At 43.1% G+C, this 27,966-nt stretch overlaps 1 protein-coding gene and 1 pseudogene across 2 annotated transcripts; both read left to right on the plus strand.

Annotated features, from left to right (window-relative positions):
• Positions 1-632: 632 nt before the first annotated feature.
• LOC147892817 (ubiquitin-conjugating enzyme E2 22-like) lies at positions 633-27,732 on the plus strand. 2 transcript variants are annotated; one of them, XM_087387570.1, is made up of 6 exons: positions 633-1,183; positions 1,706-1,850; positions 7,719-7,796; positions 25,891-26,003; positions 26,714-26,817; positions 27,229-27,732. In XM_087387570.1, exons 1-6 carry the CDS (start codon positions 1,181-1,183, stop codon positions 27,524-27,526), a joined length of 741 nt encoding a protein of 246 aa, XP_087243696.1. In that variant the 5' UTR covers positions 633-1,180; the 3' UTR covers positions 27,527-27,732. The 2 variants fall into 2 exon arrangements, with proteins under 2 accessions (XP_087243696.1, XP_087243695.1); XM_087387569.1 differs by lacking the exon at positions 633-1,183 and having other exon boundaries at positions 1,697-1,850.
• LOC147892818 (uncharacterized) lies at positions 22,581-24,864 on the plus strand (annotated as a pseudogene).
• Positions 27,733-27,966: the final 234 nt, after the last annotated feature.

Raw genomic sequence — 27,966 nt, forward strand, 5'->3', positions numbered from 1 at the left:
ATATGGGTAAAACTTCTTCATGGCATTAGTGTCACTAAGAGAAGGGAGAAAGTGTGTGAACATATGGGAAGTGCACATGGGAAGGGAGAAGAAGAGCGAGAACATATTTTAAGGGAGAAAGTGCACATGCATGTGCGTGTGTGTGTGCGCGCATGCACACACACACACACATGCACTCACACAAATACTTGTGCTTACACTCATCTGCATGTGAGCGTCTGGACACATGCATGCATGCATGCACACGTATCCCTTTCCAGATTGGAACATGTATGATTATACATACAGAGGGTCGAGGGAGGGCAAAGGTGCTAGTGGGAGGTACAGGAGGGGGTTGAAAGGGTGGGTGAAAAAGTGAAGAAAACTTTTGGGCAAGCACGTTCTAGTGTGTGTGTGTGAGAGAGAGAGAGAGAGTGTGAGTGTGGAGTTTGTGTGTGTGTGTGTGTGTGTGTGTGTGTGTGTGTATGGATGTAAAGGGTTGGTTTAAAAAGGAAGCAATGAAGAGAGGGCAAGAAAGGGTTTCAAACGGCTAGTTTAAATATAGTGAAAAGAGGAGGGTTAATTTAAGATGAATGTGGGGTGAATTTAAAAGTGAATAATTTGGCATCGCTATTCAAAAAGGGGAAGGCATTAAAATAAGGCCTTTGGTGTTTTTGGCCAGTTTGGCCTCTCTCTGTTTCTGTCTTCCCCTGTTCCTTCCGCCATAGCCAAAAGCTTCACCCCCTTCCGCCATAGCCAAAAGCTTCACCCTCTTCCTCCATAGCCTCACCTTCTTCCCCCGCATCCCCCCCTTCTCTGCCTCGCATTTGTTGCTTCTCTGCATTCTTCCTCTCCCAGCTTCGTTTCTCCTGCTCTTGCTCCTTTCTCCTCCTTCGTAGGGCTTCGCTTCCTTCCTTCCTCCTCCTCCTCCTCCTCCTCCAACCCTCCCCTTCCGTAGTTTTTCTTCCTGGCCTCTCCCGCTCTTGGCCCTTCCCCCGCTTTCCAGAATGATTGCTGCCCTTTGAACCTCTGGCTGGCCCCGACCAGCAGCTCCTTGCCCGAAGCTTCGCGATCGAAAATCCGCGTCGCTCTCGCTTAAGATTATATGCTTCGTACAATTTTGCAGGGGAGTTTTACCTGCAGGGCAGTCGCTGAACGGCTTTGAAGAGCGTGCCAGGGACGTAAAAAAAATCGCAGCTCTATGGTAAGGTCCCTTTACGCGTTTTCGATTTTTGCAATCTTCGTTCTAGTAATCAACTCGACGTGTATCAATTGAGGGCCCTGTTGAATACTAGCAGATCCGCCGTCTTAGTAGTTTCTCAAATCCAAACCTCAGTTGCTTTCGTGAGGGATGGTCTTCGCATGCTTTTTTGGGCGACATTACTTTCAGGGTTTCTTTGCAGACATTTCCGTTTGCTCTTTTAGATATCGCGCTCGAAATCGAGTGGTAACTCTTGTTGCGTCCGACATTCCACGTATCAACAGCCGTGTTTCCGATAGATGTTCTTTTGTGGGTGGTTCTCTTCTGGGATTTGTGCCCATTCTTCCTGCCGTTGGGTTAGCTGCGCATCGATGCCTGGAAGTATCCAGACCCCAGGGGTTTCCAAGGTGTTCTGCATGTGCCTGCTTTGGAGGCACTAGGATGTACAGTAGCTCACAACTTAAGCGTTGAATATGCAATGAAGCCGCAGACTACATCATAAAGGCAGCTTCTTCGATGGTGCAGGCGACAAACGAGAACCTTCCACCCAGAGTCATCAAAGAGCTTGCTCGGGAACTGAAGAGCCTCGATGAGAGTCCACCAGAAGACATTCGAGTTTTAGTCAACGATGACAATTTCTCCACAATTTTTGCGGACATAGAAGGACCTCGTGAGTATCATTCTTAATTTCCTGGGCAAGATTGTCTGCCTGTCTATCCAGTCATAGCTTCCCGTTGTTCTTCTGAATATATCCATCCAGTTGTAATGTTCTGAGAGTCGATTGCTTAGGATTTTTTATGTAATGCGGAGCTGCTATATTAATGCCCCCTCCTTTTCATAGGAGGCACATTGTGCGTCTATAAAGTCTTGTTTGCTTGATCTCAGTCCTTCAATCATGCTTGGTTGGTTGGTTTGCAAGCTGAGTTTGTGCGTTTAAGTGTAAATGATGTGCTTTACTTTTATCTTTCTTCTTTATGTTTCAACTTGACTGATTATCATATGCAAAGCCCTCAGGCGGCATTGCTCAGCAAATGGAGTCATAATTGGGCACAAACTTTCTTATTAACAACAGTAGAACATCATTATGAGAGTGCTGAAATGCTGAAGTTAAAATAATGGGGTGCTTGGCCTGCAAAGTTCTACACCCATCGAAGGTCCAGAGGGGATCCAAAGATCTCTAAATTGCTGATGGTGAGTATATCAGAATACATTAAAATGAGGGCTGTGGAGGATCTGTTCCAAATATAAATGGATGGCCTTGGTTAGGCACGGCTTGAAGTAGGAAACTAAGAGGATGGGTTCAACCCTACAAAGTTCAAATCCCACAGGGGAGTTAAATGGTCCATTCCTTGACCAGAGCAGCTAGTCAATTGGGATATAGAAAGCCTTAATTGTTTGCCTGCTGAAGATGCCATGGATTACAGGAACTATTTATAAGACCGAGGCCACATTTCCTTACCTGATTAAATTTCTTGCACATGAAGCACTAAGTATAATCAATTTAATTACTGCTTGTATCTCATATAAACAATATATGCAGAATACTATCTTTCCATATTGCTTGTAAAAATTCCTATTGTCTTCTGTAAGATGTTTGTCTACATGGTCAGCAAAATTTCAACCACTTTGCCCTCTTTGTTGTGTTTGCTGTTGTCATCGTATTGCTTCAAGTAAAAGCAAGTTCTCCTTTTGGTATGTGCTCTCGCTAAGTATCCTTTTGCCTTCGTGTGCACTCCCTATAATTGTAACATCTAATTTGTTCATGCGTTGTGTTTTATGAGTGTAATTTCTTTGTGAGGAGGTTGGTTGCCTCATATCATGCCAGCTTGATTCTATTTTGTTGGACTTTTACAAATAATCATGATGGTCCATAACTTTGAGAATTGTCAAAAGGCCTAATTTTTGTTTGATTCTTCATCACTGCAACCAGTCCAACATTGACAATAATCAGTATGTTGATACTGAACTTGTTGTGTAGTGTAAACCCTTTCTTAGGGTTGTCCTAGAGAGGAAAGGAAGTTGAGTTAGTGGGATTAGCACTATTATGCTAGGGTGTATTTGGGAAAAGGAAGGATGAAATACGGGGGAGCATCGCATAAGCATCTTTCCATTTGTTTTAGTCACGTTTGTCCAATCTTCTCATCTCTCTCTCTCTCTCTCTCTCTCTCTGTTTTTCTTTGTAGATCTTTAATTCATTTTTTGAAAACCTTTGTTTTGCAGTGGCTTTCATGAGTGTAAAACCTTTGTTGAGGATGTCAATTGGGGTTTTGGGGGGGGGGGGGGGGGGGCGGAAAGCTAAGTTGGTGGAGTGATCAATGTACTGCTAGGCGGTGTTGGAGGACCAGAGAACCTTCTCCACCACTTGTAATGTTGTTTGTCTCCATAGGCTAGTCCACTCAGCTCTATTGTCTCTCTCTCTCTCACAGACACACACGTGCGTGTGCGCACCCACGCACCCATGCACGCACAAAATCAAGGAGCAGAAGCAGTCAGCCGTTCCAGCTTCTTCCATTGCCAGAGCATTGTGAAATTGGCCCTGCCAGAGCTGCTTAAGCTCATTGCCTGATTACTCCTGTCAGCAATGAACCAGCTGCCGGATAGTAAGGAAGCTATTACAAGGTGCGTTAACCAGACCGCTGGTTGTCTCAATATGCCTTCACGAGCAATTACTGCTGTTAAATTTGTGGTATGGCAACTTGGCAAGGATTCAACTATCTCTGTTTCCTGTGTCTGCTGCATAGCTTAATTCATCCACAAGCTACCTTGTATGCAAGCTTATGGCATGTGTATGGCAAGCCTTTGAGTGTCTCCGTTGCCTATGTTTGCTTTACTTTACTAAAAGCCATGCTTTTCCCTAATTAGCTTTGCTTATCCTGGAATAGCCATGCCTTTCTTAGACTAGCCCAATACTCAGGGTCTAAACTGTTAGTAAATAGAGCTGGAGGTTGCTTGCTCCCGCAGCAGAAGATAGTGAAAGCATATACCCAGAAATCACACAGTGCTAATTCAACTCACACCTCTTTCCTTAATGTGTACAAGTGCATAGAGATGCAGAGAGTAATTGAACTGTGCAGAGAATAGGAACAGTAGTTATATGTTGTCCCAAAGATGGACCAAAGCCTTGCACAAAAGATGTGCACAGTGTGCCACCATCAATACCCAGAAATCACACAGTGCTAATTCAACTCACACCTCTTTCCTTAATGCGTACAAGTGCATAGAGACGCAGATAGTAATTGAACTATGCAGAGAACAGAAACAGTAGTTATATGTTGTCCCAAAGATGGACCAAATCCTTGCACAAAAGCTGTGCACAGTGTGCCACCATGAAACAGCAAGGTGCTGCCTAGATATGGACCTCCAAAACACTGTCAGTCTCTGAGCCTCAGTGGGCTCTGTAGTGATGCCCCACAAACACGCCTTCTTGCTGCTCCAGTGGATAGGCAATGTGAACGCAGTCTTTGCTGCTTCATCCTTGACCTCCTTGCTACTTCCGTCTGCAGCCAATGGTGAGGCACAAGTCTCCCTTGATTTTTGTATGTAGGCAGCCTGGTATGAGGACATTCTGTGGGTATTTAGGACCTCCCTGCTGCTGTGTGGGCAGCCCAATATGAGGCACCTGAACCCTATACAGTGAATACCTTCCCTGGGGCCCTTTATATAGGGCCTGGAATACCCTAAAAATAGCCTGTCCATTCTGCTGACATACCTGCCCGACCCAGTACTTCAGACATCGTCTTCGCAATTGTTGTGCCCTGCTGCCACGTGGCACCTCTGCAGCTGGTGACTGTCTGCTGTATTTTTCTGACCCGCCCTGATCTTTATCAGCTCCAATCTTCTCCTGTTTGCTCTGCAGGTCTACAGATTTGTTTGCAGCCCGGGCTTGGCCCTGTCACGTGGCAGCTCTGCAGCTGGTGCCTGTCTGCTGTGTTTTTCTGACCCGCCCTGATCTTTATCAGCTCCAATCTTCTCCTGTTTGCTCCGCAGGTCTACAGATTTGTTTGGCCCTGACAGCCCTTGTTGGCTGTCCTTGCAGTGTCTTCCCCTTTCCAAGCTTCTACTGCCTCAGTTGCAATTTTCTGACCACTATTCTTGCTGTGAATGCTGCCCACATGGCAGCTTGCATGCTCTGCCCATATGGCAACCCTGCATTTTCCTTCAGATCTGTCCATGTGGCATCCCATTTCTCTGCCCATGTGGCATCTCTAAATCCTTGCTGGAACCCATCCCCCATGCCATCATTTAGGGGACATAGGTAGGGATGTGACCGATATAGACTCAACGAAACCTCATCCACACTAGACTCTAGTCTCAACCTTAGGATAATCCAAACCTTAGGTTAACCCTAGATCCCAACCAAGACCATAGGTTAGTCCGGCCTTTGACCTCAGGTAGTTGAATCTTGCTAGGCCCTAGTTCGTCTAGTCATGGACATAGCACTATATCGTCCCCCTACTTGGTTGAGTACGTAGGCCTAGTGCATTTCTTTCTCTCATTTGACAGACCGCGTGTTTGATAAGTGACCTCAGCATTAGTGTCTCCAAGATATGTAAGCACCCTCATGCTAGCATTTTAATGGCGTGTACTTGGCTGTGATGAAATGGACTTAGCACTTTCAGTGCAAAGTTGATTCTATGTTAGGGTATTTGGTAGACAAATCAAACAACCTTCCAATTGTGGGTATTTGGTTGTGTCAATCGATTGAGATATGCCTTCCTTTCTAAGCTCAACATAGCTTTAGCCTCCATAAGGGTAATCATTGCTATTGTTGGTCTTCATTCGGATTCTTTGCAAACCTACTCTAGACAATATAGAAATGTCTCGTTTGATTTTGCAAGACCTCTATTCTAAGGAATTAATGAAGAAGTCTAAACCCATTTTTTAAAACTCTTTTGAAGTACACCCTTAATTTTTAGATCTTCCTAGTGTTTGAAATGAGACACAAGATGACATCTAACAGATTAGAATGTTCCCTAGGCTTGCTTCAACTCGTAGAATGCTGCAAAGTCTATATACCTTCCCTTGTCTTCTTTCTTGTGATCTCTTTTGTGGCATAATTCCATGGGGCCTTGGTGTTGATAGGTGGAATTCCATGCATCTATCTTCATCCATTCTGTAGTTGATAAGTGCAAGCATCTCATGCTAGAACTTGGAGTGCCCTAGTTGATCTTGGTATAAAAAGTTTGTTATTGTGTAAGTGCCTTCCTTCTCAATACTCTTTGCTATTATCTTCTTTTGTCTTTCGACCTAATGACAATCTCTAGAGTGTTGAATTTCGTCTTCATGTTATGCTTCTTGCTCCCAACTGACTAGAGCAAATCCTTGCAGAGGTCAATCAAACAAATGTCATCGTAGACTACCTCACCTTCATTGTGACTAGTGGTGACCAAGATGTTGCCGTTCCCCATTGATTAGTTACTTTCTCTATCACCCTCTGGTTTGAGGAATCTAAATGTGTCATCTTTAAAGCCATCAACCCCTCCTTGTTTTACATGTGCTTAAAGCACTATTGCTTGCAAATCTCTTCCTTTCTATCCATTAAGTGAGCCCCACAATGCAACAATGGTAGGAAAAATTAATTGCTAACAACCAGATTGGCATTTTTAAGCCTCTAGTAGGAAGAGTTATTTTTTAACAACCAGTGCGCCTTCTTTATTTGCAAATTTTGCAAAATGTCTTAATATGTTTTAATAGAACTTTCTTCCTCTTGCTATTTGCATTGCTTGACATTTTGAGACTTTCTTTTCCCATCCTTCGACTTAGCTCTTGTAAGCTTGCACCTACCTTTGCATTTGCATGGAGTAAGAAAGGTGTTCTCATCTTGTTCATGAATATCTTTGTTCTTGCTTTCTCTTGCAACGAGGCATCCATATGTTCAAAGATAAGTGGTCTCGAGTGCTTTACAGTCGTCATGCTTATGAGAAATCCTCTAGAGCTTTGTGGATGCATGTTCAATAGGACCATGGCAGGTGCATTTGTGTGGCGAACTACAACCATATGATTCTTACCTATTTTGTCCTTAGTGAAATGTTCCATTACTAAGTGTAGAGGTTGAGAACTTGAGCGGATTTGCTTGTCTTGTATGTATCCCTTAAAGAGTCCATGCTTCCAAGATGGTCTTTGCAAGTTGCAAATGAGGATGGGTGCGTGAGCCATCGTCAATCTCCAAATTTTCTTTCATGCATGCAAATGGAGTGCTATTGTCCCAATGTTCAGCGAGAGAGCATGGCATCGTGTCCTTGTTATTCTACCTTTTCTTGATCTGTTTGTATCTCTTCCTTCCCCAATGTTCAGCGAGAGAACATGGCATCGTGTCCTTGTTATTCTACCTTTTCTTGATCTGTTTGTATTTCTTCTAGAAGAGAGAGAGAGAGAGAGAGAGAGAGAGAGAGAGAGGATGCAAAGCCATGCCATATTGAATAAGAAGATGGGAGCTTCATCTAAAAGATTAATGCTTTTGCAGTTTGAAGCTGAAAGATCTATTATGTTAAAAGTTTCAATTCTCAGATATTAACGTTCAATATTTTTTGCCAAATAGCTGGTACACCGTATGAAGGTGGAGTTTTCCGCATGAAGCTGGTTTTAAGTCAAGATTTTCCTCAGACACCGCCTAAAGGTATTGCTTCATTTTTTTGTAATGCTCTCTCTCTCTCTCTCTCTCTCTCTCTCTCTCTCTCTCTCGCTCGCCCTTGCTCTCAACATTTTCTCACTTCTTTATGTTCTCATTTTCTAACACTTTCATTATTTTGTCTTATTAGGGCATATCATCAAAGAAGTGAATTCCTCTTCCAAGTTCCTCAGATATCTGTTGTAAATGTCTGCCATGTGCAGTTAGTTTTTCTGCTAGCAGCTGCTTAATGACTTTCAAGAAGAACGTCGCATAGGCTGCCACATAGACAGCCATGTGGAGGAGCAGATGAAGCCGCCTCTGCGGGCTACTACAGGGAGTGAACAGCAGGAACCGATATGTGCACGAAGCTAACTGCAGACCCATGTCAGCAAAATGACAGGTTTGCAGCTGCAAGTACAGTTATGTGGTGTACAATAGGGCAGCCATGCAGCCAGGATAGTAGCATACCCTTGGCAGGATGTCCACCCAGCATTAGCTGTGCAGAAGGAGGGCTTCCACATGTCACATCTATTAAAAGCACCAAGTTATTAAAAAAAAAAGCACCAAGTGGTGGGCCCTGCATTCAACAGACCTAGTAGGCTTCCAAATCAAACTACAGCCCCCATAGAGAAGTCTTCCAGGGCAGCCTATTGGGGGCGGGGGGCATCCCACGCATTCTAGCACAAGATGTTCTGGCAAGCAAATCAGCTGGCATAGCAGCAGGATGTGCCATAATTGTGAAGCAACCCTAGACTCACTATCCAAGCTGTTGGTATGCAGCATAATATGGAGTCTTTAGCCATGTATTCAGCCTACATTGAATAGCTAGCAACAAGGGGAACCATAAGTTTTGTTTAGTGGTGCACTAATCAAAGCAATTAAGAAGGAATACTCTCATGAGAGAGGGGTTACTTCAAATTGAATCCCGTCCATGTTAATATTCTCTCTTTCAATAGAGCTAGCATCTATGCTAGGTCTTATGTTGCTTAGTAGATGTAGAGATACACATTGGAGTTAAGGGATGGCATGTTGTACCAACCACGAGGTCAATTGAATCTTTTGATGCTTAGAATCAATGGATGCAAGTATGTGATGCCACAAATTTAAGCATGCAAGGCTCGTGCGAATGATGATATTTAGGAAGGAGTAGATTGAGAAGCATGATGAGGTGTTGTATCCATGGCATACATCCACTTGATGATGTGGGCTACTTGGATAGGCCTACGGCACACAAGTTTGAGACCTAGTTAAGCTTAGGGTAGGACAGAGTATTTGGACTTTACCACGAATTCCAAGATTGCTAGCATCATACTAGCATCAGAGAAGCATGCATTTCTTGTGCAATAGTACAAGCATAGCCAAATCAACATCATCGATGCTACATAGGTTGCAGCAATTACATGACAACAAAATCAGTATTGTCTTCTTTCTAGCAAAAGCCAACTTGTTGATGTCTAGATTAGCGATATTAGCTACTCGATTGGCTTGCTCAATCCTAACAGCTTGCTAACTTTGTCACTTACGTTCACAATCGACATTGAGAGGGAGACTATACAGTGCAAGCAAGTTTAACCTTTATTTCTCAACATATGTAACATCTTACAACGACAACCAATGCATTGGGGTAACCATCCTTTGTGGAGACACCAAGATAAAGAGCATTTCAACTTCCTCAGGGACGATGATAGCTTATTGACTACTTGAGGTGGTAGACCTAGAGAGGATATGTAGTCTATGGAAGGTCCCAAAGTCCTTCATTCTTTGTCATATCTAGCAGCCCATAAGCTCTTTCAACCAACGCATGGGATGAAGGCAACTCATTGGTAGTCTCAAAATAATATTTCCATCCCTATGGAAAGTGGTTAGAGCACTACACTAACAAGGCCAAAACGAATGACCATGTACTTGTAAAGTAAGTAGATCTTAGATGGAATCTTCTATGTGTCTTCAAAAACTGCAGCAACCTCAATCTACGGTCTTTGTAAAATGTTGATTGTAACTTGCAGAGGACTTTGACCGTAGTTAAAAACCTGAGACGAACTGTAAGTAAGATCTAGATAGCATAGAGAGAATGCAAATTTGACATTGACAAGCAATATCATGCAATGCACTGTGCAATTACTATATGAAGGCCATGAATGGATTACAATGATGCCCCACTAGATTTGGGTTGATGCCTAATGCAATGTTGAGGCTAATGGGATGTGAATGCGATGCTGAGGCTATAGTAAATACTGCTGTCGCCTATGCTGATGTAGATCCAGTTTGTGGAAGGCCTTCTAATGCTGAGCTGCTACCTCTCGGTGATGCTTCAAAATGGGGTAAATCTCTCCTAGTAAATGCTGAATGCTGCGCTTGTGGAATGCTGATGCAGACTGTGAAGTGGCAGTGCCTATTTACTAGGGCTGAAGGAGAACTGGTATGGAGGCTGGACCAAAGGTTGGAACTGCGGCCCGAGAATGCTAGAAGTCCTTGGACTGAGTGCCCCAAACTAAATGCTGATGGATGCATGCTGATCTGCCGCTAAATGGTGAGGTGAAGGTGATGACTGGTTGCTGGATGTGAGGGCTAGAACTGCCACAAATGGAAGCTGAATGCATAGAATCCTGGGACTGAGTGCCGAAGGTTGGAACTGCGGCCCGAGAATGCTAGAAGTCCTTGGACTGAGTGCCCCAAACTGGATGCTGATGGATGCATGCTGATTTGCCGCTAAATGGTGAGGTGAAGGTGATGACTGGTTGCTGGATGTGAGGGCGAATGAATGCATAGAATCTTGGGATGGATCCCCACAATGGAGGCCTTAGGCACCTTTAATAGACTTTCAGGGCAGATTGCTTGACCCTGGTTGGATGGTCAACCCTGACTGTTGACCATGGCTCATTGGTCAATGCTGACAATTGACCAAGTTGGTCAAATGTCAACTCTGATAAAAAGTCAAGACGTTGCCTTTTTGATACATTAAGGAAGGAAGTTTGTGATAAAAATCCTCATCTACTGGCCCTGTTGCAGACCTCAAATTGCGCCTTTGCCTTGGGATGATCCCACCTTTGTTTGTTGTGAGGTGTTGCCCATGTGGCAGCCCCCTCTCTCTCCTTTCTTTGGGCAGATCTTGCCCTAGGTCTCCCTTCCTCATGCTCTCCTCATTTGGTGGCTTATCGATGGAGTGGTGACCTTTCCAACCTTGTCTACCACAATCTCATCTTTGTGGATATCTTGGCCAGCTAAGATCTATCCTTAAGATGCAGCCCTCCTATCATGATGGTGAGTGATTGCATCAATGATGCACATGCATCTCATCTTCACTTAAGCTATCATGCTCACGACTTCTTCTCATATGAGGCCTTATATAACCAACTAAGCTATAGAGTATTGGAGCATTAGCATCCGGCACTCCTCAATGTCCATACTTTGGATTATTGCTTTGGTCCAATGTCGAGAAGCTTCAACTCATGTACTCATGAGTCTCACGATTGAGTGCCTCTCTAAAGCTATTTGAAGCGTCCTTTTTGGTCTGACTGCCAAAGATCAATCTCTTTGGTGATGATCTTTTCTTCAAGCGATCCACCTTTCTTTAGGACAAGCAAGAAGGGAAAGAATGGGGAACTATTTGAGAGATTCACCATGCAGATAATGCACAATAGATGTGGCTAATGACGCATCATTTGTTGTTGTAAACCATGGCTGTTTGCCATGTAAACAGGTGGGTTGTGGCCCATTTGCGACATGCTCATCTCGAGCGAGTTGTAAGTCCTCATCCTTACAGATATCTTGGATAGCCAATTCTATCCTTAGGATGCAACCCCTCCTATCTTGATGCTCACGGCTTGTTCTCATATGGGGGCCTTATAAAGAACTAAGCTATAGAGTGTTGGAGGAGTGTCATGTTCTCAATGTCCATACTTTGGATTATTGCTTTGGTCCAATGTCGAGAATTCAACATGTACTCATGAGGAGTCTCACGATTGAGGGCCTTTGTAAAGATATCGGAAGCACCCTTCGTGGTCGGACTACGAAAGATTAATCTCTTTGGTGATGATCTTTTCTCCAATATAATGGCATCAAACTTCAATATGCGGCCTATTGATATTGCAAAAAAAATTTCTATCTTAAGTGGTGCGTCGCTCTATTAGCCAGATGGTTTAAGCATTTTTTTGGCTTGGATGCTCGTTTGGGAGAGACTAAAATGAAATCTTATAGTCTTCGCAAGCAATTGTAGCTTGAATGAAGTGAATGTGGACTACTTTTTGATTAGCCTTCTCCTTTAGTGCTAGCCTTTGTCATGGTTGAGTTTTGCCTTCACCTCGGATTGCCAATAGAAGCGTAGTACAAACACCTTTGTATATATGGTTCCTCAAGTATGTGGGTGTGTGGATTTGTATGTGTGAGAGCATATGTTTATACTATGGTCTACACCTAGGGTTAGGCGCTGCTGACGTCATTGGGGATGTTATAGTAGCTAGCTTCTGCTATGCCTGATGGAGTTTATGGTTTTCAACCTATGAGTGACTATGCATGATGGAGTTGTTGCTTGAATGAAGTGAATGTGGACTACTTTTTGATTAGCCTCTCCTTTAGTGCTAGCCTTTATCATGGCTGAGTTTGCCCTTCTCCTCTGGAGTGCCTGTATAAATGGTTGCTAAAGTATGTGGGTGTGCACTGTGCGGATTTGTATGTGTGAGAGCATATGTTTATACTATGGTCTACACTCACTGTTTGGCGCTAATGATGTCATAGTAGCTAGTCCTTGCTATGCACGATGGAGTTTATGGTTTTCAACCTTATGAGTGAGTATCATGAGATTGAAAATGCACATTGTGGTGTGTTTTAGAGGATGAGTTTGGGCATGTTCTTGGATTCATCTTTGTATATGCTTTGGAGTTTTATGCTTTGTCAGAGTGTGGAATATTGGGTTCTTTGCAATGGCTATGCATCTTTGATTCTCATGGTGTGGAACGGTCGAGTCATCATCCTTGCATCCATGTCATCTTGGATTGACCTTAGCGTATTGCTTCGGATGTCTGAATGCAACCTGCCTAATACTATACTCCGGCAACTTCAATATGCTTCGTTAGTGCATGGAATATTGGTTTCTTTGCAATGCTATGCAACTTTGGTTGTCATAGTGTAGGATGATGGAGTCATCCCTCTTTGGAATCGATGTCATTTAGGATTAACCTTGGTCGTATTGCTTTGCATGTGAGAATTCAAGCAGCTTGATATTCTACTCCGGCCAAAAGAGTGCAAGTTCGGGTTGCTTCTTACTCAGCCATGATACATAGCTATTTGTTAGCGTAAAAACAATATTCAGAAGTAGACCTCTAGTGACGTCTATATCTCTCACCTTGTTCGAGTCATAGAAACCATTGAGAATGTCATCCGAGCTATATCTTATGTTGTTTTCTTGAGTATCTTTATGTACCTAAGTAGTAACCTGGCAGTAAGCCAATGCTTTTTTCTTGAATCTATTGAGAATTGACAAAACACAACCCAACCACATAGCTGATATTTGAACTTGGGTCTTGTATTTGAAAGATAGATGAGGTTGTCGGATAGATAGGTCAATGCCACATAGGTTACTTTCCATATAGGAAGAGGACATGTGCTTGATACCTCAGGATGTATACAGGAGATTCATCTATAGGGGATGGGTTGAGGCTGCCATGTGGGCAGCAAGATGGTTGCCATATGGACAGCAAAGAGAGATCCTCTTTGATGCTAATTTTGGACAGCCGCATGGGCCACCCACCACAGCACATTGGGTTGGCATGCCATTGCGAGAAAGAAAGAAAGCAAGAGCAAGAGTGAGCAAAATGGAGAGCGTGAGCTGAACGTAGTTCACTTTCCAAAGTGTATTGAACTGAAGTGAAGTACAATTAAAGAGATTAGGGTTTTGTCTAAGTGACAAAACCCTATCTAATCACTAACCGTAGTTAGAGATTAGACCGTGGTTAGGGGGAAAAACCTCTAAGAGAGAAAAGTGCCCCTAACCCACTTATTACATTACATTGGCCACTGTCTAGAATATAATAATAATTCTAACACCCCCTTGCAGTCCAATGTGGTATACAAGGTAGTGATCAATCACCAAAAGGAGATAAGTTTAGGGCATTGCGAAATGCCTCAAACTTCTCACATGGAAGTGCTTTGGTGAAGATGTCTGCAACATTTTCATGTGTTGACACATAGATCATATTGATCTCCCCTGCATGCAACTTCTGTCTGACATAATGATAATGAACCTCAATGTGCTTCGTACAAGCATGAAACACAGGATTCTTTGCCATTGCTATAGCACTTTGACTATTAATGAGAATGGGAGAAGGACCCTCCAATATGAGACGAAGGTTAGCAAACAAACGTCGCAGCCAAACACCCTCAACTGTCGCTGTGAAAGCTGCCATGTACTCAGCTTCACATGAGGAAGAGCCACTGTAGATTGCTTCTTGCTTAGCGAGGAAATGCAAGCGTTGCCAAAAAAGAAACAATTACCACTAGTGGATTGCCTGGTATCATAGTATCCAGCCCAATTTGGATCATTGTAAGCAGCATCTGCAAGTCACCCCCCTTGGGAAACATCAAGCCAAAAGACTTTGTGCCTTGCAAATAGCCTGCTAATGTGTTGTCTTTGGGCTGTGCATGTATCTGCTCACCTGAGATATTGCGTACTGAATATCGAGCCGTGTATTGCACAAGTAGATGAGGCATCGAACAGCCTGGTTGTAAAGTGTGACATCCATTGATTCACCTGCATCATACATAGTAAGCTTCAGCCCGGAGTGGTAATAGGCTTACAATCATGCATGTTGAACCTATCCAAGAGCTTCTACACATACTTGGATTGAGACATAACGATGCCACGCTTGTCTTGTATAAACTAGATCCCTAAATAAAAATTTAACATGCCCAAATTTGTCATGGCAAATTCAGCTTTCAACTCAGCTTTGAAATTTGTAATTATATCCTCATTTGATCCTGTGAGCAACATGTGATCTACATAAAGAGTGATGACCAAACCCCATCCTTCTTGATGTAGAGGGTGCTTTTCGTGGGACTATTGTGTAATCCCTTACTTGCGAGGAATGCATCTATCTTGGCATACCATGCATGTGGGGCTTGTTTCAACCCATATAAAGCTTTGTTAAGCTTGCAAACCTAAAGTGCATTGCCAGAAAGCTCGAATTCAGGAGGTTGCTTGACATAAACCTCTTCTTGCAAGTCCCCATTAAGGAAAGCTGTTTTTATGTCCAACTGATGGACATTCCACACAAAATTTGCACACATTGCAATAATTGACCATATGGTGGTCATCAGAGATGTTTTTATGTCCAATTGATGGACATTCCACACAAAATTTGCAGCCATTGCAATAATTGATGGTGTGGTGGTCATCCGGGATGTAAGAGCAAAAGTCTCCTAATAATCTATGCCCTTCTTTTGTGCATAGCCTTTGGCAACCAGCCTTGCCTTGTACCTGTTAATAGACCCATCTAGCTTCCTTTTTACCTTGAAAACCCACTTGGTACCAATGGCATGTTACATCCCAAGTCTGATTTTTTTCTATGGATTGCAACTCATTGTGCATGGCATGCATCCAATGCACATAATCCTTTGCTTCTTCAAAAGAGTCAGGCTCCTCTTCATCAAGAAGAGTCCTTGCATAAGCTGTCTCAACTAAAAGAGCCCCCTGCGTGCCTTATTGCACTACGAGTCCTGCCAAGCAATGGGCCCTCAAGCCAGACTCTCCCTGACAGTCTGAAGCAACCAATTCAGGACTGTTTTGGCTGCATGTATCTCTTGAATCTCTTGCCTGACAACTTCATCCACACCATGTGGAGGTTCAAAATCAGCCGGTGGTTGAATCAGGGCATGTGGATCAGGAGGAGGTTGCTGTAAATTCTGATTTGCAGTGGGGGAACCCTCAAACACATCATCTGAAGAAGCTGGAATCTGAAATTCAGCATGTATATGTGCCGAATTTTCAGAGAATTTAACATCTCTACTCACAAAAATCTTGTGTGTAGCAGGATTTTAGAGACGATAGCCTTTGCTTTGTGAACTATACCCCACAAAAATGCATTTAAGTGTCATATCTGACAACTTGTGTCGAAATTCCACAGGTAGGTGGGCATATACAACACAACAAAAAACTCTGAAATGGTTCACTGAAGGCTTTCTCCCATGCCATGCCTCACAGGGAGTGATTGTCTTCAAAGCCTTTGTGGGAGCCCGATTCAAAATATAGTTGGCACACATGAGGCCTTCAAGCCAAAATCTGTGAGTGCAACTTCTTACTTGTAAGCATGCATCTATCCATCTCCATAAGAGTGCGATTCTTCCGCTCAGCTTTGCCATTTTGTTGAGGTGTAAGCCTCACTGTAAGCTGATGCGTGATACTTTTCTCTTAAAAAAATGCCTCAAATTCATGAGACATATACTCTCTCCCTCGATCTATGCAAAGTGTCTGCACCTTGAGTCCTGTCTCATTCTCAACCATAGCCACAAAGTGTTTGAAATGCATAAACACTTTTGATTTTTCCTTGAGACCATAGATCCAAGTGTAGTTGGTGAAGTCATCTATATGTAACAAAATAAAGATAATCCCTAAAAGCAGGTGTCCTCATGGGACCGCAGACATCAATGTAAATAAGCCATAATTTTCGTGTAGCTTTCACTGTACCATCCTTCTTGAAAGGAAGTCTATGCATCTTACCAAGGATGCAACCTTAACATGCATGAGGAGGAGGTGACTCTAAAGGAGGCAATGCATCAACCATATCATGCCTATGAAGTGTCATTAAGTTGCCATAGCTCACGTGTCCATAGCTGGCATGCCATAACTCCGCATTCTGCATCGCAGTAGTTGGAATGCTCATTGATAATGCAAGATTGGATCTTTTTTCATATAAATCAAGCTGAAAAAGACCCCTATATAAAGTGCCAGACAACATCAAAGCATAGTCATTCTCTTTGTCTCTGATTGTGTACTCATCATCATAAAAAACAACCTGAAATCCTCCTCTATTTAGAGAGGACATTGAAAGCAAATTCTTCTTTATGCTTGGCACATAGAGTACATCTAAAATTCTAAAATTTGTGCCATCAGTAGATGTGAGAATAATGTCTCCCACTCTACACATTGAATAAGAACAATTATTTGCACAAGTCACCTTCTTTTTAGTGGGGGGTGGATGCAGAGATACAAAAAGACTCTTCTTGGAAGTGATGTGCTTTGAAGCACCGCTATCAAAATACTAAGTATTCAGTGTCTACTTGACACTGAGAGCATGCATTCTTTGAAGGATCATAGTTGCAAGTCAAAAAAGCATAAGGATCATCATCATTAGTGGCTCTAGCATCTGAACTACCCACTGAAAATATGAAGTGCAAGACAAAAAGGCATAGTGCTGTTGACTTGTACTGAGTCCAGAAATGCTTGCAAACTTCCAAAATGCTGTTTTAACTGCCAAATTGCATCTACAATGCAAAAGCCCCAAATTTCTGCAAGAAATTGCACGCGAAAGGGACAAATGAATTAAAAGCCCCAAATTTTGCAAATATATGTAAAAACTTCAAATGCCCCAAATTTTGCCTACAAGATTGCAGGCAAAACCAAAAAAGCCCTAAATTTTTGGAGCAGGTTCTGCAACTTGATTGCAATAACTGCAACAAGACAATTTGCCCCAAATGCGCTTCCAGATTGCAAGCTAAACAATGGCTATCTGCAAGAATGTATGCCAAAGATTACCTAGAAGAATGTCTGCAGAGAAAAGAATCTGTACTAAAGGCATGTACGGAAGAGTTGGGAGTTGTGGCATTGCTGTATGGAAATCTGTGCACAGTACGGATTGGAACTGTACGGACGTACGGCATTGGGCAGTACGCACAAGAGCAAACAGAATGACCACGAAACTCTACAGTACAGTACGGATGGCGGCGTTGCAGGTGTATGGAACTGTACGGACTGTCAACCCGTACGGTGGTATGGTGCTATACGAACTCTGATGGCGCAACTGTACGGAATGCAACGTTCGGACGGGAGTAGGCAATTGGTACGGAATCCGTACAGTCATACGGAGTGTACGGACTGGAGGCTGTAGGTTGCGATGAAGTTGGACGGACGAGCGGGAGCTGGAGGCAGTGGTAGGGAGTAGGTGTGGGAAGGAGAGCTGCTCTGATACCAAATGTGATAAAGAAAGAAAGCAAGAGCAAGAGTGAGCAAAATGGAGAGAGTGAGCTGAACGTAGTTGATTCCCCAAAGTGTATTGAACTGAAGTGAAGTACAATTAAAGAGATGAGGGTTTTGTTTAAGTGACAAAACCCTATCTATTCACTAACCGTAGTTAGAGATTAGACCGTGGTTAGGCGGAATAATCTCTAAGAGGGAAAAGTGCCCCTAACCCACTTATTGCATTACATTGGCCACTGCCTAGAATATAATAATAATTGTAACAGCCATATGGGCACAAAGCTGCAGCCGTGCACAACAAGAGATGGATCAGCAGAAGGGCTACGGCAAAGAAGGTAATTGGTTTGTTGCAGTACTAGATGATGTATGCCAGTAGCAATAGGATCATCTGTATGGGGATGGGCTGCCACGTGGGCAGCAAGATGGTTGCCATACGAACAGTAGATACAAATCTCTTTGGTGCTGATTTTGGACAGCCACATGGGCAACCCACACTAGCATTGTGGGCATGAAGGTGCAGTAGTGTGCAACAAGAGATGGATGGCGCGGTAAAGAAGGTAACTGGTCGGCAGCAGCATCAGATACTGTATGCCAGCAGTAGCAAGATCTGGTATACCCATCAGGTATAGTAGGTACAAGGGCTGCCAAGTGGGGAGCAACTTCAATCATGGAGACATACACCAAGGGCGTTTAGGGGTCGGCTTTATAGGCCACAACAGTAGCAGACCACAATATTTGGCAGTACTGCTGATTGTTGACATGCCTGGGTTGGATTAGACCTGGTTGGACCAAGTCGGCTGACTAGATGAGTAGGTTAGTTATTTTTAGGAGCATCCAGTCTCTTTATAAAGGCCCGAACTGTGGGGGTCTTACTACTTAAGACAACCTTGGAACTGGTTGCATCTGGAGCAGCAGAAAAAGCCCAAGACCATCATTGTTAGTTATCAGCCTGCATATCACCTCGAAAGCAATGGGAGTCTCTTGTGTGAAGAATTTTTGCAGGAGCATAGATTTCTGAGATTAGAGCAGTCCTACGTGCTGTGTAAGGGTTCGCTGTAGCAAGCTATCCTTTTTCTCTAACAAAGGTTGCTATTCAATCTTTTGTGCTCGATAATGTCGACAGGTGGAGGTATGTCTCCTTGGACAGCTTTGCATATACCTCCATTGGCATTGATCTTGGTTTGCATTCTTCTATATGATAGCTCTCCATAATCTGTCTAGTGTGCATTTGTAAGATACATCTTCATATTGAAGCGCCTCAATCTTGAGAAAGTAATGCAACAATCTAAGATTGTTCATCATGAACTCCTTCAAGAGCCCTGAAGTTCTTTGATTTTCTCCACTTGGTCACTTGTAAGGATCATTAATGTGCAAAATAAGCTTGAGTCTCTTAGCTCCTTTCAAAAGAGGCATAGAATTGGTGTATGGAGAGGATTTTGCCACCTTGTTGCCTAGAGGCCAAAACCTTGGAGGCTGTCCCACATAACCTTCTTCCTCAAGATCTCCATTTAGAAAAGCTGACATTCTTGCCGTTGGAGAAAAAGTTTCTTGAGAGTCAAATCCTTTTGTATGCAAGTATCATTTGACTACCAATGTAGCCTTGTACTTGTTTGGTGAGTTGTCCTTGTTCTTCACTTGAACACCCATTTGGTTTTGATGACCTTGCTCTTTGTAAGCCTAGCCCCTATGTCCCAAATATGATTTCAGAGTATGAATTCCATTTCAACCGACATGGCTTTCTCTCAATTTGGGCTTCCCTTAGCTACATCAAAAGTCCTTGGCTCTTGAATGTCTGTAAGGAAAAATTCTACCAAGTTGGCTTGGCCTTATTGATAACGGCTGAAATTTGGGCATCTTTTGATGTACTAGACTACAGCCGTGTTTGCATGTGCCATCACGGAGGTCTAAAAGGCTTGGTCCTCTTGATATTGGCAGAAATTTTGGCCATCATCTGCTATAGGAGGCTCCTTGAGTGTTTCCATGTACCTTCGAGAAAGTTTCATAGGCCTCGGTTGTTGATGCTCATGAAAATGTGGCGGCTTCACTATTGTATCCATTAAGTGATTAGAGGCTTCCATGTGTCTCCATATTGGACTCTGGAGTCAATGGTTCCTTGCACATCTTGCAAAAAGTTCCCAGTGTGCACGGTTCACACCTCTGCATGCCTACCAGAAGCTGTTCTACATCAATCCTGTTAAAGAAGTCAAGTAAGGAAAGTTCCTCAAGCTTCACCAATCCATTCTAGTAGTGGGATCTTCCTAGAGATCCAAAATAGGGCAGCCAGCCCTAGATATAGTAGCAACAAGTGCTGCAATAGTACCTCCAAATCCAACATTGTTGTAGACATAGGAAGAGCAAGATGAAAATGGATGTGCGGTGCTCATAGAGACCAAGAAGGACAATGTGATTCCATTGATCCACCAGTGCCCATGCTGCTTGGAACATATGGAAGAATCAATACGATACCAATAACTTGATGAAGATCTTGAACCTTACAAACCTAGTAGAGTATGAAGAGATTGAGGAGCTCTATAATAAAATCAAGGTGGTCCAAACCAATTAGGCTTCATAGGTGAGAATCTGAATACCAAGATCTTGGCAAGGCTTAGAGCTCCAATCCATGATCCTTACTTCCAATGAAGATGTATGATGGCACAGACATAGACACTCTTTATGCCCAAGCCAAAAGGCAAGGGCAAAGAAATAAGGGATCTCCATTAAAAAAAAAGGACAGGCACAAAGATGGATCTTCTAATGCAAAGAACAAAAAGAAGCTCAAGTGCTTCTATTACCACAAGGTGGGACACTATGCCAAGGAGTGCAAGAAGAAAGCGTTTGACAAGACTGCCACGGTGAACTCATCTACATTCTTCAGGTTGTCTCCTTAAAAGAACCCACTTGGCTTTAATAACATGTGAGAGGATTCACCGTGCATATAATGCACATCAGCAGGAGCAATCTTTAATGACAAATAAATAGTTCACACTTGAGAGAGATGGAAGGGACATTGTAGATTTGAATAAACACAGCCCAAAACAATCTGAACACTGAAGCTCCACCACAGGTGCAATATCTGAAAACCACTCTCTCCATCAGATGTCTTCCTTGCACAACTGCTGAGACAGGAGGTGAAGGAACAATGTGTCAGAATCCACATGCCTTGATGCTCTTGCGTTCTTTTGGTGCTGAAGGAGTGAAGTCCACAACTATGGAAAGTGGGGGTGAAACTGTCATTTATATAGCCCATAATAGGTATATGGCTAGAGCTAGGCCGATGAGAAAGGACTGACAAGCCTCCATGCAGGACTGATTGGGATCCCACCTAGGGCTCACTATGGACTTGACCAGGTACCCGACTTGCTGCCGACCTGCAGCCGTCTGCTGGCAGCTTCCTTGTTCCTATGTTGCTAACGCCATTATCATCTTACACTATAATCCATGGCTGTTTTTTTGACTTAACCAGCTTGCCTGTGAATGCTATGTGGCTCATCTGCAACATGCTTATACCGGGTGAGGTTTATGGGCTATCTGCCAACCCATGGACAGGCAAGAGCTATTTTTAACTTGCAGCCCCCCACCATGCCTCTCTCTTCACCTAAGCTGTCATGATCATTGCTTCTTGTTAGCAACTAAACTACGTTGAAGGATGACAAAGGGTGGAGCATTGACCTCCAACAAACTGGGATCAGTCTTTCACAAGGAGTTCTCAGGTTTGACTTGCTCAATATGGAGGTCCTGCTGCTGTACTGCCACATGGCTAATGCCATGACATCTGAGCCATGCCCCATGGCTGTTTGCCTCATGTATGGGCTGTCTGTCACATCCTTATCCTCATGGACAGCATTTGCTATCCAGGACATGCAGTCCTGCAAATCCTGATGATGGGTGTCTGCTTAATGATGCGCATGCATCTCATCTTCACCTGCGCTATTATGCTCATGGCTTCTCTTTATATGGAGGCCTTACAGGTAAAGACCACTGTTGCATCCGTACGCGTACGGTTGGTTTTTCCGTACGGCCATACGTACGGATTTCCGTACGTGACTTTTTTTGGCGTTAAAAAATTGGGATGCGTACCTTATATTGTTGCTGGGCTGCGATGTTCGAATCCGTACGACATCCTTGTGAAGGCTTCCGTACTGTTCGCCGTCGACCGACTCTCTGCTTGCAGGCTGGCCGCTGCACACCGACCATTGCTGCCTCAAGAGCCTATTTAGGCTGACGTTTGCCCTCTATTTAGGCAGGCTGCAGCCCTTTGCCCTCTTCTAAGCTTCTTCTGCACCTTGCTCAGTGCTGCCCTCTTCTTCAGTCCCGACTCCCGAGTCCCCTCAGCCCTTCACTCTTCTTCAGTTTGCCCTCTTCTTCAGCACCTTGCTGCCCTCTATTTAGACAGCCCTTTGCCCTCTTATACTTGCTTTGGAGGTGAGTGGTCACCGTACAGTTGCAGCCCGCAGCTTGCCTCTACGCTCTACCTGCTCCAAGTGTCAAGGTAAATGCAATGGCTGCTTTTTTTTCCTGTTTTGCAGCAAGTGCTCTCTCTTTAGTTGATGCCATCTAACAGGGCAGCCTGCAAGGACTTCAAGCCCTCTTTGGAAATTGTTCCTTTGCCCAATGCCTTATTTGCCCTCTTTTGCAAATTTGCAGCTTGCAGATCTACAAATGGGAAGACAAAAAGGACCAGAATGGGAATTTGTAGAGGCCTTGAAGCCTTTGGGGAAGGGCCAATTCACTTGTAAATGTAAATATTGCCCTCATTCATGGGATGGAGGACCGACCCGTATAAGGGCACATTTTCTTGGGCTCACAGGCTTGGGGGTTGACAAGTGTACTGCTCCTCTTGAAAATGTGAAAGATACTTGTCGAAGATTGCAAGCAAAGGTGGCCCTAAAAACTGCTGCAAAACAGCTTGTTGAAGATGTGGCTGATTTGGGAGATGCCTCAGTGAGTGCACTGCAAGTGGAAATGCATCTGGCAGTGCATATGAGCCAAAGCAAAAGAAGTTGAAGACGTCAAAGGGAACCTTGGAAAAGGCATGGGAGTCACAAGCACGGAAGGATGCATACATTGCTCTCCGTCGTTTTTTCTTTGCAGAGGATATTCCTCATTGGAAGGTGAGGAGCCCTTATTTTTTGGAGATGGTTCGTGCCATTGGCCAAGTTGGGCCTACCTTCAAGCCTCCATCCTACAATGTTTTGCGCACAACGGAGCTAACTAATGAAGCAGTATGCATAGATCAAGAGATGCTACAGTTTCAGGATAAGTGGAAAAAATATGGTTGCACCATAACTTGTGATGGTTGGTCTGACACTCGATGCCGGCCTATAATCAATATTATGGTCTCATGCATATATGGTTCAGCCTTCTTGAAGTCCGTGGACACAAGTGGACAGTATAAGTCAGGGGAGTACATCTTTGGAATACTGAAAGATGCCATTCTTGATGTTGGGGCTGAAAATGTGGTGCAGGTGTGTATGGACAATGCATCTAACTGTGTGCGGGCAGGAGAATTGGTGGAGGAAGAGTGGCCTCACATTTTCTATACTAGATGCACATGCCATTGCCTTGACCTCTTGTTTGAGGACATTGGAAAGCTTCCATGGGTAAAGCCAGTGTTGGTACATGGTAACATGATTGTGACATTTGTTACCCAGAAACACACCGTGTTAGCAATGTATAGAAAATTCAGCAAGAAGGAATTGGTGAAGCCAGCACAAACACGGTTTGCTTACATGTTTATCATGTTAGCAAACTTGTTGGATGAGAGGGTATACAATGGATTGCGTCGCATGGTTGTCAGTGATGAGTATTGCAAGAAGAAGGTGTCACGCACTGTGAAAGCACAACAGGTGTCTTCTATTATATTGGGTGCTTCATTTTGGCAAGATGCAAGACTCATTGTGAAGCTTTGTGCACCTATTTTGAAGATCCTTCGCCTGGCTGATAGGGAAGGGGCTACCATGGGACTTGCATATGAACTCACTGATCGGATGGTCGAGAAGATGGCAACTATTGATGGGATTGAATCCTCAAAGCTGGCTGATGTTAGAGCCTTATGTGTTGACAGGTGAAATATGATGCATTCTCCATTGCATGCGGCAGCGTTTGTTCTCCATCCTATTTGGAGAGAGAAAAATCCAGATAGTGACAAGGAGGTGCACGATGGGTGGATGGATGCCATAGAGCGGTACACCAAGTATGATGTTGACAGCCAAGGCACCTTATGTGATGAGTTGGATATTTACAAATCCATGTCAGGCACATTTGCTCGTGTGATTGCAAAGGATGAAAAGAGAATGCACCAAGGGGTGAAATGGTGGGAGACATTTGGGGCTCACACACCAAATTTACAGCGGTTAGCTCTTCGAGTGCTCTCACAAGGCACATGTGCTTCTCCTTGTGAGAGGAATTGGAGCACATTCTCTCTTATCCATACTAAAAGAAGGAATAGGCTGCTTCCAAAGAATACCGAGAAATTAGTATACATCCGTACTAATTTGCGTCTCATTTCCAAAATCAAGGAAAGGGGATTTGAGAAGATAGAAGTGACCCTAGAAATGATCAACAAGGAGAAGGATGATGATAGGCTGCTAGCGAGGCAAGCAGATACAGAGGGAGAAGACATTGCAGCCCCTATTGTTACACTTACAGGAACGATGGATGTTGCTGCAGCTTCAAGCAGCTCTAGTCTTTTGGAGTTCCATGGCGAGGCAGATGAGGATGATAGTGATGGGGAGGAGGAGGAGGATGAGGAGGGTGCAGGCATTGATGCAGATGATGATGAGGATGAGGATGAGCAAGAGGATGAGAATGAAGATGCAGCTTGAGGCTGTGGCACACTGGCAGCCTTTTCTTTATGATGTTTTGCCTTTCATGTTTTGGTGTAGTTACTAATACGGTGTACCTACTTCCTTTGAAGTTTGATCATGATGTTTTGGACCTTTTGAAATTTGGTGTAGTATTGATTATTGATCTATGATCTATGATTCCATCTATGATGTATCAAAATCTAGAATCCAGATGACTACGGTCTCTGGAGGCTGGAGTCTTTCATGAATGAAGAATCACGATTCACGATTCATGACTCATGACTCATGATTGATGACTTTAAAATTAATACAATTATACAAGTTTCAAGTTTCAGTTTAATACCTCTGTGTCAATTTAATGTGTACAATGATCAATGATCAATCTATATTTTTCCGAAATTTTTTGGATAAAACTAGGGTCACGTATGTTTCAGCCCCAAGGGCTGAACCATACTCCAATCATACTTCCGTACTCGTATGACGTATGCGTATGGTAACGTATGGAAAAAACTATGGTAAAGACTACAGTGAAGGATGACATTGGGTGGAGCATTGGCCTCCAACAAACTACTGCTTGGTGGGATCAGTCTTCGCAAGGAGTTCTTAGGACCTTGTAGGTTTGACTTGCTCAATATGGAGATCTTGTGTGTTGCGGGAACATCTAAGGACTACTTATTTTGCACTGACATATTTGTTGAAATTCCAGGCTCGCTTTAATATATTGTGCTGTTGAGGTCTTTTCTCTTTGTCATAGCTATTTGTTAACCAGTGCGGCTTAGAGCTGTGTACATATGTAGGATGCTTTGTGTCATTAAATGACAGCCAACATGTTGTCCAACTGGCTAGAAAATGTGTCTATCAATTGCAGCAAATACAGCCCTTGTGGCAGTATGTGGGAGTTCCTTACCCCTTCTATTGTAAATATGACTTCATCTGATCTAGACTTGGGATTGCTTTGATTTGAACACACCAGTTTTGTTGGATTCAAATACTGTTGTAGTGCTTAGTTCATGATTAAGACTCGCTTAATAATACTAAGCACTTGGTAATTTGGGATGTACATTTCTTATGTTTACACGACTCTTGTTATGTCATTCCTTTCATGCAGGCTACTTTCTAACAAAGATTTTCCATCCAAATATTGCCAAGAATGGTGAAATCTGTGTCAATACTTTGAAGAAAGATTGGAAACCTACACTTGGTTTGAGGCATGTTCTTCTGGTAACGTGCATCTCTTTATTTATGGTAAAAGGTTGTAGAAAAGCATTTAAGTGGAGTTTTCTTGTATTTTACTGTTTGTTTCAGCAATCTGCAGACAGCATCCCAGATGGAGATGTAGGCCTGAGATTAGTATTTGATAACCTTTCGGAATTTGTAATTATCTAGGAGACCTTATAATTTGCTTACGATGCATGTCATTATTTTAAGAATTTATGCAATAGACACCAATTTGCCCAATTTGCCTTACAATGAATAGAAATCCGTATGTGGTCTTGGTTTCTTATTTTGTTGCAGTGTATCCTTTCATCATGTGTTGATAAAAGGACATACATAGTCTTCATTTCGTTACCTGTACCCGTTGTTTTCCTGCCTGATGAGGCGTCGTGAAGGTCTAGGTTCGTATTGTCATAAATAATAGGAAACCTACACTCTGTCAAATTATGTATTTGGACTTTCTAACCAAGTCCTTATGCTAGATGACTCTTTGGAAGATCTGCTTCCTTTTCCCGTTTTTGAGCAAGAAAGAAATTAGAGATACAAGGACTCAAAGAAAGGAGCGATCAAGTTTGTTAGCTTTTTTTTGGGGGGGGGGGGGTTTGGGTTTTGGGGTTTTCATGGTATGGGGACTGAAACACACGTGTGTGCACTCACGGACACAGGACACAGAGATATATATAGAGAGAGGGTGTTGATGGAGGATATGTAAACAGGTGGTACGTTGTTTGCTTATCGAACCATTTCCAGAGTCCGCTCTGAATGAAGATGCAGGCAAGATGTTGATGGAAGATTATGAAGGGTATGCCAGGCATGCGAGGTATGCTTGCAGTTTATCAATGCTTGACATGGTCTTTCAGTTCTAGTTGTTTGCTGAATTCTGTCCAGGTGGTTGTCTAGTGCTGAGTCTTTACCATGCAAAAACAAAGGACTTGCACTGAATATTATGCTGTCGTAGAGACTTCAAAGAGTATGAATAAAGAGTTCTTTTAAAATTAGTGTTGTGGAAAAACTGCAATATGACATTACAGCATCTTGTCACATTGTCATTGCATCCAACAGTACAAATTTTCATGACTAATACCTGTAGAGAAAAGTGTGTTGATTAATTTATCTAAACAATGCAAAAACTCTTAATTTCACACTCCAAACCTTTGTTTGCAGGCTTCTGTGCTCAAAGTGAGAGTTTTGATTTGTCCTCACAAATGGCTCTTTTGCTACTGATTTGCAGGTTATTGACGGGCATACATGCTATGAAGCCAAAAGCAAAGAGCAAGGCAGTGATTGGTGAATCCACAACAATTAATGCAGGACCTGTTGACAGTCTGAACTCGCTTCAGAATCTTTCAGTTCCCAGCGTAGCACACAGGGAGAGCAGTGTAGATGCTGGCGTTGGGGTGAATAATGAAACACATACAGTTAGTATGGCCATGAGTCCAAAGAGGTTTGATGGTGAGTTGAGCGCAGCAAAATTTCCTTTAGACAAAAAGAAACTGGAGGCAAGGAAGAAAAGCTTGAAAAGGTTATAGGTAATGTACAAATCTAAATACGCTATGCTGTGATGCATGCTTTTAAAGCTGCCATCTCTGAAGGCCTGGATTTATCATTATCCACTTGTTTCCTTGGATATATGTAATATTTAGGTGTTTTGTGCATATGTACATTGTTGAAGAACGGAACTTTCTTTAAATCCAAGGTAGTAATGCGATAACTTAACTGTGAAGGTTACTGAGCAGACATGCATCGGTGATAGTTGCGAATGCTGTTGTTTTTGTCACTGGCTGAACATCAGCACTTAACAGGATTTACATAAACATACTGTGGCACAGAAATGGGGTGTGAGAGTCATCCTGATCAGAGTGTGATGCTTTGATATGACTGCAAGATTACTGTTTACTCCATCATATTCAGACTGAAATAATTGAGCCTTTAGCCGCTTATACAAGTCCTGTTGCTTGTATCGATTGTG

Source organism: Dipteris shenzhenensis, chromosome 16, assembly GCF_047967505.1.
Source record: "Dipteris shenzhenensis isolate YYH24624 ecotype China chromosome 16, Dip_SZ_1.0, whole genome shotgun sequence".
Taxonomy (NCBI): domain Eukaryota; kingdom Viridiplantae; phylum Streptophyta; class Polypodiopsida; order Gleicheniales; family Dipteridaceae; genus Dipteris; species Dipteris shenzhenensis.

Excerpts from the sequence above, each read along its gene's own strand:
- LOC147892817 (XM_087387569.1), top strand. The coding sequence starts at position 1,697 with ATGGTGCAGGCGACAAACGAGAACCTTCCACCCAGAGTCATCAAAGAG. Across the intron at positions 26,004-26,713 it reads GTTTGAGGCATGTTCTTCTG|GTGGTACGTTGTTTGCTTAT; the intron begins GTAACGTGCATC and ends ATATGTAAACAG. Across the intron at positions 26,818-27,228 it reads GGGTATGCCAGGCATGCGAG|GTTATTGACGGGCATACATG; the intron begins GTATGCTTGCAG and ends ACTGATTTGCAG.